Source organism: Arctopsyche grandis, chromosome 9, assembly GCF_051622035.1.
Source record: "Arctopsyche grandis isolate Sample6627 chromosome 9, ASM5162203v2, whole genome shotgun sequence".
Classification (NCBI taxonomy): Eukaryota; Metazoa; Arthropoda; class Insecta; order Trichoptera; family Hydropsychidae; genus Arctopsyche; species Arctopsyche grandis.
In genome coordinates this window covers 3,271,980-3,292,208 of record NC_135363.1, presented here as the reverse complement: position 1 = coordinate 3,292,208, position 20,229 = coordinate 3,271,980, and the positions used below count along the sequence as shown (strand labels likewise).

Genomic DNA, 20,229 nt, shown 5'->3' with positions numbered 1-20,229 from the left:
CCAATAAATAAAAATTATTATGTGGCGGCTCGCTTATACGACATGGTCGAGTTTGGTTGCCTTCCTGGGGGCAACTCGGCTGGGTTCGGAGAACCGCTACTCACTCTGCCTTCAGCTGTCATATAATAAACACGTGCATTCAACATGCCAGTCGTCTCATTCGTTCATCCCCCATAATTACATTTAAAATAAATAAAACAAGTAAGCCAAATAATAGATCTGTGTATTTAATTTTAAATTATTATTTCTCTTAAAATGATTTAAATACACTGCAATGAGGAGAAATGTCATGTGAGGGGGGGCGCCAGAAACACCATGGCTAGGGTTGCCAACCGTCCCGGAATTGGAATCACTGTCCCGTATCCCGGATGAATGCTAAATTATCCCGGAAATTTTGAGGAAACTATTACATTTATTTTTATTGTAATTGACATTGAGTACATAAATCCGTTGAACGTCCTTCCAATGTACACATAGTCCCAGGACAGAATATTATGCCACCCCATTGAACCGCGTTCGCGCCCATTTGGTTATAAATAATTCACACAGTTATAAATAATTCACAATAAGATCTTTTGGGCTAGTTTTTTTTTGTAAGCTCATCCTTATTTACTACTTTATTCACCAACAAAAAGAGTTTGATAAATGAGTTTGCTCCTGAATTACGTAAAGCATATACGAGCGTTTCTGCGAAGATTTTTTTATTATGTCGTTAACAACACCGTGATTTTTTCTTTTGCTGCAGCTTTACTATATTTAATTTGTGAAAAAAATACTTTCATTTATGTTTTAAATTGCTTGTGAGTCTTAAATAGATTTTTTTTAAGCAAAAGCAATTCTTTTTAAAGAGAGAAATGCAAGTATTATAGCATTAATAAAAACTAGCATGTTTTATAAAAATAAAATCGCGACAATAGAGGGTATTTCAAAGAGCAAGAAAAATCGGTTGAGCTGATGAAAATTGTGTCTTTCATTATGTTCGTCCCTGCAGTAATGCTTACCCAGAAAGAGTATTTAGTCACATGAAGTGTGTGCAAATAAGACCTCTTTTACTCTTATGTATTCGAATAAAGGAACCAAAGTAATATTTTTCGCATGTAAAAACTATAAAATATGTTCCGAACGAATAAAAAAAAAATATAAAAATCGAGTTTTGAGCTATTTGTCCCGGAATTGTCTCAGAAAAAGTTGGCAACCCTAACAATGGCACGGATGCCGCCAAAATGTAAGAATATTAACAGTATATATATAATAACAATAGATTTTCGAGTAATGATTTTAAACAAATTTCACATTTGTGTGGTTTTATCCAGCATGCAATTTTTTTATGTTTATTGAGGTTAGATTTGTGATTAAATGATTTTAGACAAATTACACACTTGTAAGGCTTTCCCCCGTGTGAGATCTCAAATGTGAACCAAGTTTACTTTTAGAAATAATTGATTTTAAAAAAATGTTTAAAAAGGTTTTATCCCAGGATGCACATTTTTATGTTTCTCGAGACTAGATTTTTCAGTAAATGATTTCAGACAAATTTCACAATTTAATGGCTTTTCCCCTGTGTGAGATCTCAAATGTATCACAAGTTCACCTTTATGAATAAATGATTTTAAACAAATGTCACATTTATGTGGTTTTATCCCAGTATGCAATTTTTCATGTGACACAAGGATATATTTTTGAGAAAACGATTTTAGACAAATTTAAAATTTATGTGGTTTCATGCAATTCTTTATGTTTCTGGAGAGTATATATTTTAGTAAATGATTTTAAACAAATGTTACATCTGTTTGGTTTTATCTCGGCATGCAATTTTTTATGTTTCACAAGGCTAGATTTTTGAGTAAACGATTTTAGACAAATTTCACATTTATGTGGTTTTATCCCAGTATGCAATTTTTCATGTGACACAAGGCTAGATTTATGAGTAAACGATTTTAGACAAATTTCACATTTATGTGGTTTTATCCCAGTATGCAATTTTTCATGTGACACAAGGCTAGATTTATGAGTAAACGATTTTAGACAAATTTCACATTTATGTGGTTTTATCCCAGTATGCAATTTTTCATGTGATACAAGGCTAGATTTTTGAGAAAACGATTTTAGACAAATTTCACATTTATGTGGTTTTATCCCAGTATGCAATTTTTCATGTGTCACAAGGCTAGATTTTTGAGTAAACGATTTTAGACAAATTTCACATTTATGTGGTTTTATCCCAGTATGCAATTTTTTATGTTTCTGGAGAGTATATATTTTAGTAAATGGTTTTAAACAAATGTTACATCTGTTCGGTTTTATCTTGGCATGCAATTTTTTATGTGTCACGAGATACCATTTTTGAGTAAATGATTTTAAACAAATGTTACATTTGTGTGGTTTTATCTCGCCATGCAATTTTTTATGTTTCTCGAAATGACATTTTTGAGTAAATGATTTTAAACAAATGTTACATTTGTGTGGTTTTATCCCAGTATGCAATTTTTCATGTGACAAAAGGCTAGATTTTTTAGTAAATGTTTTTAGACAAATTTCACATTTATGTGGTTTTATCCCAGTATGCAATTTTTCATGTGACACAAGGCTAGATTTATAAGCAAACGATTTTAGACAAATTTCGCATTTATGTGGTTTTATCCCAGTATGCAATTTTTCATGTGACACAAGGCTAGATTTTTGAGTAAACGATTTTAGACAAATTTCACATTTATGTGGTTTTATCCCAGTATGCAATTTTTCATGTGACACAAGGCTAGATTTATGAGCAAACGATTTTAGACAAATTTCACATTTATGTGGTTTTATCCCAGTATGCAATTTTTCATGTGACACAAGGCTAGATTTTTGAGTAAACGATTTTAGACAAATTTCACATTTATGTGGTTTTATCCCAGTATGCGATTTTTCATGTATTTGGAGACAAAATTTTTTAGTAAATGATTTTAAACAAATGTTACATTTGTGTGGTTTTATCCCAGTATGAAAGTTTTCATGTGACATAAGGCTAGATTTTTGAGTAAACGATTTTAGACAAATTTCACATTTATGTGGTTTTATTCCAGTATGCAATTTTTTATGTTTCCGCAGAGTAGATTTTTCAGTAAATGATTTTAAACAAATGTTACATTTGTGTGGTTTTATCCCAGTATGCGTATTTTTATGATTCTCGAGACTAAATTTTGCAGCAAATGATTTCAGACAAATTTCACATTTGAATGGCTTTACCCCAATGTGAGATCTCAAATGTTTGACAAGGGTATCTTTTCGAGAAAGTGATTTTAAACAAATATCACATTTGAACAGCTTTTCTCCAGGATGTGATCTTTTGTATAAAATATGTTCAGATTCACTGGGAAATGGCTTTACGCACATTTCACTATTCTTTCGGTGAATTGTCGATTGTGAAGACTCGTCGTCCCATATTGAATCTTCCAATAAAACTTCGTTAGTCTTGATCTTCAAGCAATCGTCTACCCTCAGTCGAGACGATTCCTGAGTGGTCTTACACGAAAGACACACCCTGTCTGGCAACCCATCGCCTCTTTTAACCTGCAGATGGAAAAAAAGTAGGATCAAGCGGTGAGAAGAGTCAACCACAATAATTGTGACCTATAACCAGCACCGACCTGAATTTGACAGCAAGTCCGAATGCGTTGCTCCAGACGCTCTGGATGAGGATCGCCGAAGATGGAGACGGAAGATTCGGCCGGAGCTGGTCCGAGACAAAGCCTGCACTCCATCGTCCCTGTGTTGAACTCTGACAGCAACCACTTCTCTCGACTTGCCCTCGCCTTGCTATTTTTTTCAGTGACAAATTTGGTCTAAATGTGGTATTATGTAGTTATGGTAAACGGATTACTAGTCATATGTGAACTAGTCACAGGACAACCGGTCGCTCTAGATTGGTGACACATGATCACCCGTCACACTAAAACTGGTCACGAGAAAACTGATCACAAGAAAACTGGTCACACCCTAAAAACGGTCAAGAGAAAACTGTTAGACCGATTTTAGGGTGTGACCAGTTTTCTCGTAACCAGTTTTAGTATGACGGGTGATCACATGTGACCGATCTAGAGCGACCGGTTCACATTTGACTTGTAATCACTGAACTGTTGTTATACCAGAGAAATGTTAGGCCACAAATTATTTGTCCCCACACAGTCCCAGGACAGAATATTACGCCACCCCATTGAACCGCGTTCGCGCCCATTCGTAACGGTTATAAATAATTCACAATAAGATCTTTTGGGCTAGTTTTTTTTTGTAAGCTCATCCTTATTTACTACTTTATTCACCAACAAAAAGAGTTTGATAAATGAGTTTGCTCCTGAATTACGTAAAGCTATGGGGGATGAACGAATGAGACGACTGGCATGTTAATGCACGTGTTTTATTTATGACAGCTGAAGGCAGAGTGAGTAGCGGCTCTCCGAACCCAGCCGAGTTGGTCCCCACTCGCATGAAGGCAACCAAACTCTACCATGTCGTATAAACGAGCCGCCACAAAGCATATACGAGCGTTTCTGCGAAGATTTTATTATTTCGTTAACAACACCGTGATTTTTTCTTTTGCTGCAGCTTTACTATATTTAATTTGTGAAAAAAATACTTTCATTTATGTTTTAAATTGCTTGTGAGTCTTAAATAGATCTTTTTGTAAGCAAAAGCAATTCTTTTTAAAGAGAGAAATGCAAGTATTATAGCATTAATAAAAACTAGCATCTTTTATAAACATAAAATCGCGACAATAGAGGGTATTTCAAAGAACAAGAAAAATCGGTTGAGCTGATGAAAATTGTGTCTTTCATTATGTTCATCCCTGCAGTAATGCTTACCCAGAAAGAGTATTTAGTCACATGAAGTGTGTGGACGAAGGCCAGGAATAACATGAATATCACCTTAGAAAAGGCGAAATTGCAAATAAGACCTCTTTTACTCATGTATATAGGATCCGGATGTGAAGGATTCCAAAGGAAACGCGCAGATTCAGTCAAAACTATTTATTATAACATATCGTCCGGCCTGTTCTCCAACAAGTGACCATAACAACACGCATCCGGACTCTCCCATGCATACCACACACATACTTTATCCCTATCAGTTTGACCAACCACACATACGGCTCGGCTCGTTTAAAAATCATTCCTACATTCGGTCATTCCTGACTGTCATTCGCCCTCGGATGACATTCTTCGTCTTTTATATTTTTACAGCATTTCATCTCATATTCTTTTACATTTCATCTTCCACTCTATACAATGTATCATCTTACATTCTTTTAAAACATTTCCTCTATCATCCTCAACAATGTTTAATCTTCCATTCCATAAAATCATCTTATATTCTTCTAAACATGCTTTCAATTGTCACAATTACAATTTACATCACAATTACAATCATCATCACAATTACAATCATCATCACAACTACATATCAATACACTTATACATCAATAATTTTACAATTTACATAACAATTACAATTATAACAAATTAATCGTTACACATTTCACTACAAATTAATTTTTACATTTCAACACAATTCAATCTTCAATAAAGTTACACATAAATCATCACAATTACAATTTAAAATTATTTCAAGCAATACAAAACAGAAAGGTATCACAATTACAATTTAAAATTATTACAAGCAATACAAAACATTAGAATCAATACCTTTACAATGACAAGTTAAATCTTTACATCGGAAACAATCACATTTTAAAACATTACTAGAATTAGCAATAAAACATTACACCTTTCAATCATCAAATTACAAGTAAGGCTTAACTAAAACCCCTCCAGGTATTTCACTTATTCTCTAATTCACTCACACACACTTCACTTCCATCGGTACAACTTAAATACTATCCAATGCCCGCGGCGATTCTCCGTGACCGTCCGACGAACCTGCCGTCACCCCACAGATTTTCTGCTAGTAATTTACCATAAATGAAGTCAACACATATTGGTTCTGGCTCACTGATACATCCAATAAGTCTTTTCTCAATCCACGGTCCTATTTTCTTTTCCATTGAAGTAACATCAATCAGACTACGACCGAGCTTGAAAGTGAATACAGTGTCCTTTGGTGTTGAAATTTTGACTGGGTCCCTTATTCCTTCTTGTGATTTAGCCATATCCTTTTCTTTGTCTTTATGTTTCTCCTTTTCTTTATTCTCATCTTCAGAATTCTTCAAATGACTATAATTCTTAGATCCTTTTCCAAATTGATCATCGGGTGGTTCATCTGTATTTGAAGACAGTATGTCTCTGTAATCCAAAAGTCTTTTTCTGTGCAAACCATCACTGTTCACACTTACATCGGCCATGTTCGCATCGTCCTCTTCATTATTGGAAACAATGAGTCTGCTTCACGAGAGAGCAGACATCTCTCGTGAAGCCCGTTGCTGCAAAGGTCTTTTGTGACATTTAAAATGTCTTTTACATGCCTGTTGCCACACTTCCTTACAATCCCTCATCTCTTGCTCTTTTTTTCTCCTCGGCAGACTCCGTTCTAAGTTATCCTTCATCAAAACACACGGTTTATTAACAAATTTCACTTTGTTGCCGTCAATGCACATAAGAACGGATTCTGTGATGGGGCTACCCAACAGGGCGGCACCCGGGATACTGACTTCTTTTCTTATTTCTTCTTGTATTGTCAAGACAGTCTTTGTTTTGGTACTGTAACATTGAGCTGATATGTGCCCAAACTCGTTACAATTGAAACAACGAGTTCCTCTCTTCTTAAACCTGCAGACGGCTGCTAAATGACCTGGTCCACCGCAATTGTAGCATTGTGGCCTCCCTCTTTCTCAGTTTTCACGGTTTCTTACGGGCCCCGTCACCCTGGGTTCGTCGTCCTCTCTAATTTTCTCGCACTGCGTAACTCACGTCTTCAGCTCCTTAATAGCTCCAGCTCCGCTCAGCATCATTTTTTCGTACTTGTCAAAACCGAGTCCACCAATTATATATGAAATAATCGCTTCCTCCTCGATAAAGCTGCACTTGGCTGCGATCCCCTTCATTCTGTAGATGTAGCTTAAACTATCTTCCGCTCTTCCCTTTTTCTCTAACCTCAGTTCCCTGTGCACGTCCGCACTATTCAATCGATGACCGAACTCTCCGGTCAACCTTTTCTTCAGTATCGCCCACGTGGTTATGCCCGTTTCTGAGTCTAGGAAATTCTTGGCAGTCCCCTCACACAGCATCCGCCCATACACCAACTAATGTGTCTCCGTCCAGCCGAGGATTTGCGCGTGTTCTTCGAGGCGCTCAATCCACACTGCAATAGGGCTATTTCTGCCGTTACATTTCGGCAGACCGAAACAAACCTCCAGATCTCGGAAATTGAACTGTGGTATCTCCCTCGTCGTCGTTGCCACTGGCGTTGTCGTCTTTCTCGTCGTGGATATCATCATCGTAGCGTGGCGTGACGTCACCCACGTCATCTTTATGCTCGTACGCGTTATAGCAGTCATCGCGCGTCCTTAACCTCAACTGTCACAATTCCCCGTTGTCGTCTGACCGCTCCTGGCTGTCACTGGAATGTCTTCGGGCATCTCGAAAGAGCACCCAAATATAGGATCCGGATGTGAATGATTCCAAGCGAAACGCGCAGATTCAGTCAAAACTATTTATTATATCATATCGTCCGGCCTGATCTCCAACAAGTGACCATAACAACACGCATCCGGACTCTCCCATGCATACCACACACATACTTTATCCCTAGCAGTTTGACCAACCACACATACGGCTCGGCTCGTTTAAAAATCATTCCTACATGTATATATTTTTTTGTATTCGAATAAAGGAACCAAAGTAATATTTTTCGCATGTAAAAACAATAAAATATGTTCCGAACGAATAAAAAAAAATATAAAAATCGAGTTTTGAGCTATTTGTCCCGGAATTGTCTCAGAAAAAGTTGGCAACCTTAACAATGGCACGGATGCCGCCAAAATGTAAGAATATTAACAGTATATATAATAACAATAGATTTTCGAGTAATGATTTTAAACAAATTTCACATCTGTGTGGTTTTATCCAGCACGAAATTTTTGTATGTTTATTGAGGTTAGATTTGTGAGTAAATGATTTGAGACAAATTACACACTTGTAAGGCTTTCCCCCGTGCGAGAACTCAAATGTAACCCAAGTTTACTTTTAGAAATAAATGATTTTTATGTTTCTCGAGACTAGATTTTTCAGTAAATGATTTCAGACAAATTTCACAATTGAATGGCTTTTCCCCTGTGTGAGATCTCAAATGTATCACAAGTACACCTTTATGAATAAATGATTTTAAACGAATGTCACATTTATGTGGTTTTATCCCAGTATGCAATTTTTCATGTGACACAAGGATATATTTTTGAGAAAACGATTTTAGACAAATTTCACATTTGTGTGGTTTTATCCCCGTATGAAATTTTTCATGAGACACAAGGCTAGATTTTTGAGAAAACGATTTTAGACAAATTTCACATTTATGTGGTTTTATCCCAGTATGCAATTTTTCATGTGACACACGGATTGATTTTTGAGAAAACGATTTTAGACAAATTTCACATTTGTGTGGTTTTATCCCAGTATGCAATTTTTTATGTTTCCGGAGAGTAGAATTTTCAGTAAATGATTTTTAACAAATGTTACATTTGTGTGGTTTTATCCCAGTATGAAATTTTTCATGTGACACACGGCTAGATATTTGAGAAAACGAATTTAGACAAATTTCACATTTCTGTGGTTTTATCCCAGTATGCAATTTTTCATGTGACACAACGCTAAATTTTTGAGAAATCGATTTTAGACAAATTTCACATTTATGTGGTTTTATCCCAGTATGCAATTTTTCATGTGACACACGGCTTGATTTTTGAGAAAACGATTTTAGACAAATTTCACATTTTTGTGGTTTTATCCCAGTATGCAATTTTTCATGTGACACACGGCTTGATTTTTGAGAAAACGATTTTAGACAAATTTCACATTTTTGTAGTTTTATCCCAGTATGCAATTTTTTATGTCTCTGGAGAGTAGAATTTTCAGTAAATGATTTTAAACAAATTTCACATTTGTGTGGTTTTATCCGAGTATGCAATTTTTTATGTTTCCGGAGAGTAGAATTTTCAGTAAATGATTTTTAACAAATGTTACATTTATGTGGTTTTATCCCAGTATGCAATTTTTATGTTTCTGGATAGTAGAATTTTCAGTAAATGATTTTAAACAAATGTTACATTTGTGTGGTTTTATCCCAGTTTGCAATTTTTCATGTGACAAAAGGTTAGATTTTTTAGTAAATGATTTTAGACAAATTTCACATTTCTGTAGTTTTATCCCAGTATGCAATTTTTTATGTCTCTGGAGAGTAGAATTTTCAGTAAATGATTTTAAACAAATTTTACATTTATGTGGTTTTATCCCAGTATGCAATTTTTCATGTGACACAAGGCTAGATCTTTGAGAAATCGATTTTAGACAAATTTCACATTTATGTGGTTTATCCCAGTATGCAATTTTTCATGTGACACACGGCTAGATATTTGAGAAAACGAATTTAGACAAATTTCACATTTCTGTGGTTTTATCCCAGTATGCAATTTTTCATGTGACACAAGGCTAGATTTTTGAGAAATCGATTTTAGACAAATTTCACATTTATGTGGTTTTATCCCAGTATGCAATTTTTCATGTGACACACGGCTTGATTTTTGAGAAAACGATTTTAGACAAATTTCACATTTATGTGGTTTTATCCCAGTATGCAATTTTTCATGTGACACAAGGCTAGATTTTTGAGAAATCGATTTTAGACAAATTTCACATTTATGTGGTTTTATCCCAGTATGCAATTTTTCATGTGACACACGGCTTGATTTTTGAGAAAACGATTTTAGACAAATTTCACATTTTTGTGGTTTTATCCCAGTATGCAATTTTTCATGTGACACACGGCTTGATTTTTGAGAAAACGATTTTAGACAAATTTCACATTTTTGTAGTTTTATCCCAGTATGCAATTTTTTATGTCTCTGGAGAGTAGAATTTTCAGTAAATGATTTTAAACAAATTTCACATTTGTGTGGTTTTATCCGAGTATGCAATTTTTTATGTTTCCGGAGAGTAGAATTTTCAGTAAATGATTTTAAACAAATGTTACATTTGTGTGGTTTTATCCCAGTTTGCAATTTTTCATGTGACAAAAGGTTAGATTTTTTAGTAAATGATTTTAGACAAATTTCACATTTTTGTAGTTTTATCCCAGTATGCAATTTTTTATGTCTCTGGAGAGTAGAATTTTCAGTAAATGATTTTAAACAAATTTCACATTTATGTGGTTTTATCCCAGTATGCAAATTTTCATGTGACACACGGATTGATTTTTGAGAAAACGATTTTAGACAAATTTCACATTTGTGTGGTTTTATCCCAGTATGCAATTTTTTATGTTTCCGGAGAGTAGAATTTTCAGTAAATGATTTTTAACAAATGTTACATTTGTGTGGTTTTATCCCAGTATGAAATTTTTCATGTGACACACGGCTAGATTTTTGAGAAAACGATTTTAGACAAATTTCACATTTATGTGGTTTTATCCCAGTATGCAATTTTTCATGTGACACACGGATTGATTTTTGAGAAAACGATTTTAGACAAATTTCACATTTGTGTGGTTTTATCCCAGTATGCAATTTTTTATGTTTCCGGAGAGTAGAATTTTCAGTATATGATTTTTAACAAATGTTACATTTGTGTGGTTTTATCCCAGTATGAAATTTTTCATGTGACACACGGCTAGATTTTTGAGAAATCGATTTTAGACAAATTTCACATTTATGTGGTTTTATCCCAGTATGCAATTTTTCATGTGACACACGGCTTGATTTTTGAGAAAACGATTTTAGACAAATTTCACATTTTTGTAGTTTTATCCCAGTATGCAATTTTTTATGTCTCTGGAGAGTAGAATTTTCAGTAAATGATTTTAGACAAATTTCACATTTATGTGGTTTTATCCCAGTATGCAATTTTTCATGTGACACAAGGCTAGATTTTTGAGAAATCGATTTTAGACAAATTTCACATTTGTGTGGTTTTATCCCAGTATGCAATTTTTCATGTGACACACGGCTTGATTTTTGAGAAAACGATTTTAGACAAATTTCACATTTTTGTAGTTTTATCCCAGTATGCAATTTTTTATGTCTCTGGAGAGTAGAATTTTCAGTAAATGATTTTAAACAAATTTCACATTTATGTGGTTTTATCCCAGTATGCAATTTTTCATGTGACACACGGATTGATTTTTGAGAAAACGATTTTAGACAAATTTCACATTTGTGTGGTTTTATCCCAGTATGCAATTTTTTATGTTTCCGGAGAGTAGAATTTTCAGTAAATGATTTTTAACAAATGTTACATTTGTGTGGTTTTATCCCAGTATGAAATTTTTCATGTGACACACGGTTAGATTTTTGAGAAAACGATTTTAGACAAATTTCACATTTGTGTGGTTTTATCCCAGTATGCAATTTTTCATGTGTCACAAGGCTAGATTTTTGAGTAAACGATTTTAGACAAATTTCACATTTATGTGGTTTTATCCCAGTATGCAATTTTTATGTTTCTGGAGAGTATATATTTTAGTAAATGGTTTTAAACAAATGTTACATCTGTTCGGTTTTATCTTGGCATGCAATTTTTTATGTGTCACGAGATACCATTTTTGAGTAAATGATTTTAAACAAATGTTACATTTGTGTGGTTTTATCTCGCCATGCAATTTTTTATGTTTCTCGAAATGACATTTTTGAGTAAATGATTTTAAACAAATGTTACATTTGTGTGGTTTTATCCCAGTATGCAATTTTTCATGTGACAAAAGGCTAGATTTTTTAGTAAATGTTTTTAGACAAATTTCACATTTATGTGGTTTTATCCCAGTATGCAATTTTTCATGTGACACAAGGATATATTTTTGAGAAAACGATTTTAGACAAATTTCACATTTGTGTGGTTTTATCCCCGTATGAAATTTTTCATGAGACACAAGGCTAGATTTTTGAGAAAACGATTTTAGACAAATTTCACATTTATGTGGTTTTATCCCAGTATGCAATTTTTCATGTGACACACGGATTGATTTTTGAGAAAACGATTTTAGACAAATTTCACATTTGTGTGGTTTTATCCCAGTATGCAATTTTTTATGTTTCCGGAGAGTAGAATTTTCAGTAAATGATTTTTAACAAATGTTACATTTGTGTGGTTTTATCCCAGTATGAAATTTTTCATGTGACACACGGCTAGATATTTGAGAAAACGAATTTAGACAAATTTCACATTTCTGTGGTTTTATCCCAGTATGCAATTTTTCATGTGACACAACGCTAAATTTTTGAGAAATCGATTTTAGACAAATTTCACATTTATGTGGTTTTATCCCAGTATGCAATTTTTCATGTGACACACGGCTTGATTTTTGAGAAAACGATTTTAGACAAATTTCACATTTTTGTAGTTTTATCCCAGTATGCAATTTTTTATGTCTCTGGAGAGTAGAATTTTCAGTAAATGATTTTAAACAAATTTCACATTTATGTGGTTTTATCCCAGTATGCAAATTTTCATGTGACACACGGATTGATTTTTGAGAAAACGATTTTAGACAAATTTCACATTTGTGTGGTTTTATCCCAGTATGCAATTTTTTATGTTTCCGGAGAGTAGAATTTTCAGTAAATGATTTTTAACAAATGTTACATTTGTGTGGTTTTATCCCAGTATGAAATTTTTCATGTGACACACGGCTAGATTTTTGAGAAAACGATTTTAGACAAATTTCACATTTGTGTGGTTTTATCCCAGTATGCAATTTTTCATGTGTCACAAGGCTAGATTTTTGAGTAAACGATTTTAGACAAATTTCACATTTTTGTAGTTTTATCCCAGTATGCAATTTTTTATGTCTCTGGAGAGTAGAATTTTCAGTAAATGATTTTAGACAAATTTCACATTTATGTGGTTTTATCCCAGTATGCAATTTTTCATGTGACACAAGGCTAGATTTTTGAGAAATCGATTTTAGACAAATTTCACATTTGTGTGGTTTTATCCCAGTATGCAATTTTTCATGTGACACACGGCTTGATTTTTGAGAAAACGATTTTAGACAAATTTCACATTTTTGTAGTTTTATCCCAGTATGCAATTTTTTATGTCTCTGGAGAGTAGAATTTTCAGTAAATGATTTTAAACAAATTTCACATTTATGTGGTTTTATCCCAGTATGAAATTTTTCATGTGACACACGGCTAGATTTTTGAGAAAACGATTTTAGACAAATTTCACATTTGTGTGGTTTTATCCCAGTATGCAATTTTTTATGATTCCGGAGAGTAGAATTTTCAGTAAATGATTTTTAACAAATGTTACATTTGTGTGGTTTTATCCCAGTATGAAATTTTTCATGTGACACACGGCTAGAATTTTGAGAAAACGATTTTAGACAAATTTCACATTTATGTGGTTTTATCCCAGTATGCAATTTTGCATGTGACACAAGGCTAGATTTTTGAGAAATCGATTTTAGACAAATTTCACATTTATGTGGTTTTATCCCAGTATGCAATTTTTCATGTGACACACGGCTTGATTTTTGAGAAAACGATTTTAGACAAATTTCACATTTTTGTGGTTTTATCCCAGTATGCAATTTTTCATGTGACACACGGCTTGATTTTTGAGAAAACGATTTTAGACAAATTTCACATTTTTGTAGTTTTATCCCAGTATGCAATTTTTTATGTCTCTGGAGAGTAGAATTTTCAGTAAATGATTTTAAACAAATTTCACATTTGTGTGGTTTTATCCGAGTATGCAATTTTTTATGTTTCCGGAGAGTAGAATTTTCAGTAAATGATTTTTAACAAATGTTACATTTATGTGGTTTTATCCCAGTATGCAATTTTTATGTTTCTGGATAGTAGAATTTTCAGTAAATGATTTTAAACAAATGTTACATTTGTGTGGTTTTATCCCAGTTTGCAATTTTTCATGTGACAAAAGGTTAGATTTTTTAGTAAATGATTTTAGACAAATTTCACATTTTTGTAGTTTTATCCCAGTATGCAATTTTTTATGTCTCTGGAGAGTAGAATTTTCAGTAAATGATTTTAAACAAATTTCACATTTATGTGGTTTTATCCCAGTATGCAATTTTTTATGTTTCCGGAGAGTAGATTTTTCAGAAAATGATTTTAAACAAATTTTACATTTATGTGGTTTTATCCCAGTATGCAATTTTTTATGTTTCCGGAGAGTAGAATTTTCAGTAAATGATTTTAAACAAATGTTACATTTATGTGGTTTTATCCCAGTATGCAATTTGTATGTTTCTGGAGAGAAGAATTTTCAGTAAATGATTTTAAGCAAATGTTACATTTGTGTGGTTTTATCCCAGTTTGCAATTTTTCATGTGACAAAAGGTTAGATTTTTTAGTAAATGATTTTAGACAAATTTCACATTTCTGTAGTTTTATCCCAGTATGCAATTTTTTATGTCTCTGGAGAGTAGAATTTTCAGGAAATGATTTTAAACAAATTTTACATTTATGTGGTTTTATCCCAGTATGCAATTTTTCATGTGACACAAGGCTAGATTTTTGAGAAATCGATTTTAGACAAATGTCACATTTATGTGGTTTATCCCAGTATGCAATTTTTCATGTGACACACGGCTAGATATTTGAGAAAACGAATTTAGACAAATTTCACATTTCTGTGGTTTTATCCCAGTATGCAATTTTTCATGTGACACAAGGCTAGATTTTTGAGAAATCGATTTTAGACAAATTTCACATTTATGTGGTTTTATCCCAGTATGCAATTTTTCATGTGACACACGGCTTGATTTTTGAGAAAACGATTTTAGACAAATTTCACATTTATGTGGTTTTATCCCAGTATGCAATTTTTCATGTGACACAAGGCTAGATTTTTGAGAAATCGATTTTAGACAAATTTCACATTTATGTGGTTTTATCCCAGTATGCAATTTTTCATGTGACACACGGCTTGATTTTTGAGAAAACGATTTTAGACAAATTTCACATTTTTGTGGTTTTATCCCAGTATGCAATTTTTCATGTGACACACGGCTTGATTTTTGAGAAAACGATTTTAGACAAATTTCACATTTTTGTAGTTTTATCCCAGTATGCAATTTTTTATGTCTCTGGAGAGTAGAATTTTCAGTAAATGATTTTAAACAAATTTCACATTTGTGTGGTTTTATCCGAGTATGCAATTTTTTATGTTTCCGGAGAGTAGAATTTTCAGTAAATGATTTTAAACAAATGTTACATTTGTGTGGTTTTATCCCAGTTTGCAATTTTTCATGTGACAAAAGGTTAGATTTTTTAGTAAATGATTTTAGACAAATTTCACATTTTTGTAGTTTTATCCCAGTATGCAATTTTTTATGTCTCTGGAGAGTAGAATTTTCAGTAAATGATTTTAAACAAATTTCACATTTATGTGGTTTTATCCCAGTATGCAAATTTTCATGTGACACACGGATTGATTTTTGAGAAAACGATTTTAGACAAATTTCACATTTGTGTGGTTTTATCCCAGTATGCAATTTTTTATGTTTCCGGAGAGTAGAATTTTCAGTAAATGATTTTTAACAAATGTTACATTTGTGTGGTTTTATCCCAGTATGAAATTTTTCATGTGACACACGGCTAGATTTTTGAGAAAACGATTTTAGACAAATTTCACATTTATGTGGTTTTATCCCAGTATGCAATTTTTCATGTGACACACGGATTGATTTTTGAGAAAACGATTTTAGACAAATTTCACATTTATGTGGTTTTATCCCAGTATGCAATTTTTCATGTGACACACGGCTTGATTTTTGAGAAAACGATTTTAGACAAATTTCACATTTTTGTAGTTTTATCCCAGTATGCAATTTTTTATGTCTCTGGAGAGTAGAATTTTCAGTAAATGATTTTAGACAAATTTCACATTTATGTGGTTTTATCCCAGTATGCAATTTTTCATGTGACACAAGGCTAGATTTTTGAGAAATCGATTTTAGACAAATTTCACATTTGTGTGGTTTTATCCCAGTATGCAATTTTTCATGTGACACACGGCTTGATTTTTGAGAAAACGATTTTAGACAAATTTCACATTTTTGTAGTTTTATCCCAGTATGCAATTTTTTATGTCTCTGGAGAGTAGAATTTTCAGTAAATGATTTTAAACAAATTTCACATTTATGTGGTTTTATCCCAGTATGCAATTTTTCATGTGACACACGGATTGATTTTTGAGAAAACGATTTTAGACAAATTTCACAATTGTGTGGTTTTATCCCAGTATGCAATTTTTTATGTTTCCGGAGAGTAGAATTTTCAGTAAATGATTTTTAACAAATGTTACATTTGTGTGGTTTTATCCCAGTATGAAATTTTTCATGTGACACACGGCTAGATTTTTGAGAAATCGATTTTAGACAAATTTCACATTTATGCGGTTTTATCCCAGTATGCAATTTTTCATGTGACACACGGCTTGATTTTTGAGAAAACGATTTTAGACAAATTTCACATTTTTGTAGTTTTATCCCAGTATGCAATTTTTTATGTCTCTGGAGAGTAGAATTTTCAGTAAATGATTTTAGACAAATTTCACATTTATGTGGTTTTATCCCAGTATGCAATTTTTCATGTGACACAAGGCTAGATTTTTGAGAAATCGATTTTAGACAAATTTCACATTTGTGTGGTTTTATCCCAGTATGCAATTTTTCATGTGACACACGGCTTGATTTTTGAGAAAACGATTTTAGACAAATTTCACATTTTTGTAGTTTTATCCCAGTATGCAATTTTTTATGTCTCTGGAGAGTAGAATTTTCAGTAAATGATTTTAAACAAATTTCACATTTATGTGGTTTTATCCCAGTATGCAATTTTTCATGTGACACACGGATTGATTTTTGAGAAAACGATTTTAGACAAATTTCACATTTGTGTGGTTTTATCCCAGTATGCAATTTTTTATGTTTCCGGAGAGTAGAATTTTCAGTAAATGATTTTTAACAAATGTTACATTTGTGTGGTTTTATCCCAGTATGAAATTTTTCATGTGACACACGGCTAGATTTTTGAGAAAACGATTTTAGACAAATTTCACATTTGTGTGGTTTTATCCCAGTATGCAATTTTTCATGTGTCACAAGGCTAGATTTTTGAGTAAACGATTTTAGACAAATTTCACATTTATGTGGTTTTATCCCAGTATGCAATTTTTTATGTTTCTGGAGAGTATATATTTTAGTAAATGGTTTTAAACAAATGTTACATCTGTTCGGTTTTATCTTGGCATGCAATTTTTTATGTGTCACGAGATACCATTTTTGAGTATATGATTTTAAACAAATGTTACATTTGTGTGGTTTTATCTCGCCATGCAATTTTTTATGTTTCTCGAAATGACATTTTTGAGTAAATGATTTTAAACAAATGTTACATTTGTGTGGTTTTATCCCAGTATGCAATTTTTCATGTGACAAAAGGCTAGATTTTTTAGTAAATGTTTTTAGACAAATTTCACATTTATGTGGTTTTATCCCAGTATGCAATTTTTCATGTGACACAAGGCTAGATTTATAAGCAAACGATTTTAGACAAATTTCGCATTTATGTGGTTTTATCCCAGTATGCAATTTTTCATGTGACACAAGGCTAGATTTTTGAGTAAACGATTTTAGACAAATTTCACATTTATGTGGTTTTATCCCAGTATGCAATTTTTCATGTGACACAAGGCTAGATTTATGAGCAAACGATTTTAGACAAATTTCACATTTATGTGGTTTTATCCCAGTATGCAATTTTTCATGTGACACAAGGCTAGATTTTTGAGTAAACGATTTTAGACAAATTTCACATTTATGTGGTTTTATCCCAGTATGCGATTTTTCATGTATTTGGAGACAAAATTTTTTAGTAAATGATTTTAAACAAATGTTACATTTGTGTGGTTTTATCCCAGTATGAAAGTTTTCATGTGACATAAGGCTAGATTTTTGAGTAAACGATTTTAGACAAATTTCACATTTATGTGGTTTTATTCCAGTATGCAATTTTTTATGTTTCCGCAGAGTAGATTTTTCAGTAAATGATTTTAAACAAATGTTACATTTGTGTGGTTTTATCCCAGTATGCGTATTTTTATGATTCTCGAGACTAAATTTTGCAGCAAATGATTTCAGACAAATTTCACATTTGAATGGCTTTACCCCAATGTGAGATCTCAAATGTTTGACAAGGGTATCTTTTCGAGAAAGTGATTTTAAACAAATATCACATTTGAACAGCTTTTCTCCAGGATGTGATCTTTTGTATAAAATATGTTCAGATTCACTGGGAAATGGCTTTACGCACATTTCACTATTCTTTCGGTGAATTGTCGATTGTGAAGACTCGTCGTCCCATATTGAATCTTCCAATAAAACTTCGTTAGTCTTGATCTTCAAGCAATCGTCTACCCTCAGTCGAGACGATTCCTGAGTGGTCTTACACGAAAGACACACCCTGTCTGGCAACCCATCGCCTCTTTTAACCTGCAGATGGAAAAAAAGTAGGATCAAGCGGTGAGAAGAGTCAACCACAATAATTGTGACCTATAACCAGCACCGACCTGAATTTGACAGCAAGTCCGAATGCGTTGCTCCAGACGCTCTGGATGAGGATCGCCGAAGATGGAGACGGAAGATTCGGCCGGAGCTGGTCCGAGACAAAGCCTGCACTCCATCGTCCCTGTGTTGAACTCTGACAGCAACCACTTCTCTCGACTTGCCCTCGCCTTGCTATTTTTTTCAGTGACAAATTTGGTCTAAATGTGGTATTATGTAGTTATGGTAAACGGATTACTAGTCATATGTGAACTAGTCACAGGACAACCGGTCGCTCTAGATTGGTGACACATGATCACCCGTCACACTAAAACTGGTCACGAGAAAACTGATCACAAGAAAACTGGTCACACCCTAAAAACGGTCAAGAGAAAACTGTTAGACCGATTTTAGGGTGTGACCAGTTTTCTCGTAACCAGTTTTAGTATGACGGGTGATCACATGTGACCGATCTAGAGCGACCGGTTCACATTTGACTTGTAATCACTGAACTGTTGTTATACCAGAGAAATGTTAGGCCACAAATTATTTGTCCCCACACAGTCCCAGGACAGAATATTACGCCACCCCATTGAACCGCGTTCGCGCCCATTCGTAACGGTTATAAATAATTCACAATAAGATCTTTTGGGCTAGTTTTTTTTTGTAAGCTCATCCTTATTTACTACTTTATTCACCAACAAAAAGAGTTTGATAAATGAGTTTGCTCCTGAATTACGTAAAGCTATGGGGGATGAACGAATGAGACGACTGGCATGTTAATGCACGTGTTTTATTTATGACAGCTGAAGGCAGAGTGAGTAGCGGCTCTCCGAACCCAGCCGAGTTGGTCCCCACTCGCATGAAGGCAACCAAACTCTACCATGTCGTATAAACGAGCCGCCACAAAGCATATACGAGCGTTTCTGCGAAGATTTTATTATTTCGTTAACAACACCGTGATTTTTTCTTTTGCTGCAGCTTTACTATATTTAATTTGTGAAAAAAATACTTTCATTTATGTTTTAAATTGCTTGTGAGTCTTAAATAGATCTTTTTGTAAGCAAAAGCAATTCTTTTTAAAGAGAGAAATGCAAGTATTATAGCATTAATAAAAACTAGCATCTTTTATAAACATAAAATCGCGACAATAGAGGGTATTTCAAAGAACAAGAAAAATCGGTTGAGCTGATGAAAATTGTGTCTTTCATTATGTTCATCCCTGCAGTAATGCTTACCCAGAAAGAGTATTTAGTCACATGAAGTGTGTGGACGAAGGCCAGGAATAACATGAATATCACCTTAGAAAAGGCGAAATTGCAAATAAGACCTCTTTTACTCATGTATATAGGATCCGGATGTGAAGGATTCCAAAGGAAACGCGCAGATTCAGTCAAAACTATTTATTATAACATATCGTCCGGCCTGTTCTCCAACAAGTGACCATAACAACACGCATCCGGACTCTCCCATGCATACCACACACATACTTTATCCCTATCAGTTTGACCAACCACA

The 20,229-nt window shown here is 33.5% G+C and overlaps 2 protein-coding genes across 2 annotated transcripts; both read right to left on the bottom strand.

Moving 5' to 3' along the window:
• Positions 1-211: 211 nt before the first annotated feature.
• On the bottom strand, positions 212-3,902 carry LOC143917057 (uncharacterized). The gene is made up of 2 exons (XM_077438445.1): positions 3,630-3,902; positions 212-3,552 (listed from the first exon to the last, which is right to left on the bottom strand). Exons 1-2 carry the CDS (start codon positions 3,741-3,743, stop codon positions 1,711-1,713), a joined length of 1,956 nt encoding a protein of 651 aa, XP_077294571.1. The 5' UTR covers positions 3,744-3,902; the 3' UTR covers positions 212-1,710.
• A 3,414-nt stretch (positions 3,903-7,316) lies between these two features.
• LOC143917231 (uncharacterized) lies at positions 7,317-19,010 on the bottom strand. Its single transcript, XM_077438716.1, has 3 exons — positions 18,738-19,010; positions 17,294-18,660; positions 7,317-7,497 (listed from the first exon to the last, which is right to left on the bottom strand). Exons 1-3 carry the CDS (start codon positions 18,849-18,851, stop codon positions 7,317-7,319), a joined length of 1,662 nt encoding a protein of 553 aa, XP_077294842.1. The 5' UTR covers positions 18,852-19,010.
• Between the last annotated feature and the right edge of the window lie 1,219 nt (positions 19,011-20,229).

What these genes read in the sequence shown, in the direction of transcription:
- LOC143917231 (XM_077438716.1), bottom strand. Translation starts at nt 18,851, where the DNA reads ATGGAGTGCAGGCTTTGTCTCGGACCAGCTCCGGCCGAATCTTCCGTC. An exon ending in GGACTTGCTGTCAAATTCAG is followed by an intron (nt 18,661 to 18,737) that starts GTCGGTGCTGGT and finishes TTCCATCTGCAG; the next exon opens with GTTAAAAGAGGCGATGGGTT. An exon ending in TGTGAAATTTGTCTAAAATC is followed by an intron (nt 7,498 to 17,293) that starts GTTTACTCAAAA and finishes GTTGAGGTTAAG; the next exon opens with GACGCGCGATGACTGCTATA.
- LOC143917057 (XM_077438445.1), bottom strand. Translation starts at nt 3,743, where the DNA reads ATGGAGTGCAGGCTTTGTCTCGGACCAGCTCCGGCCGAATCTTCCGTC. An exon ending in GGACTTGCTGTCAAATTCAG is followed by an intron (nt 3,553 to 3,629) that starts GTCGGTGCTGGT and finishes TTCCATCTGCAG; the next exon opens with GTTAAAAGAGGCGATGGGTT.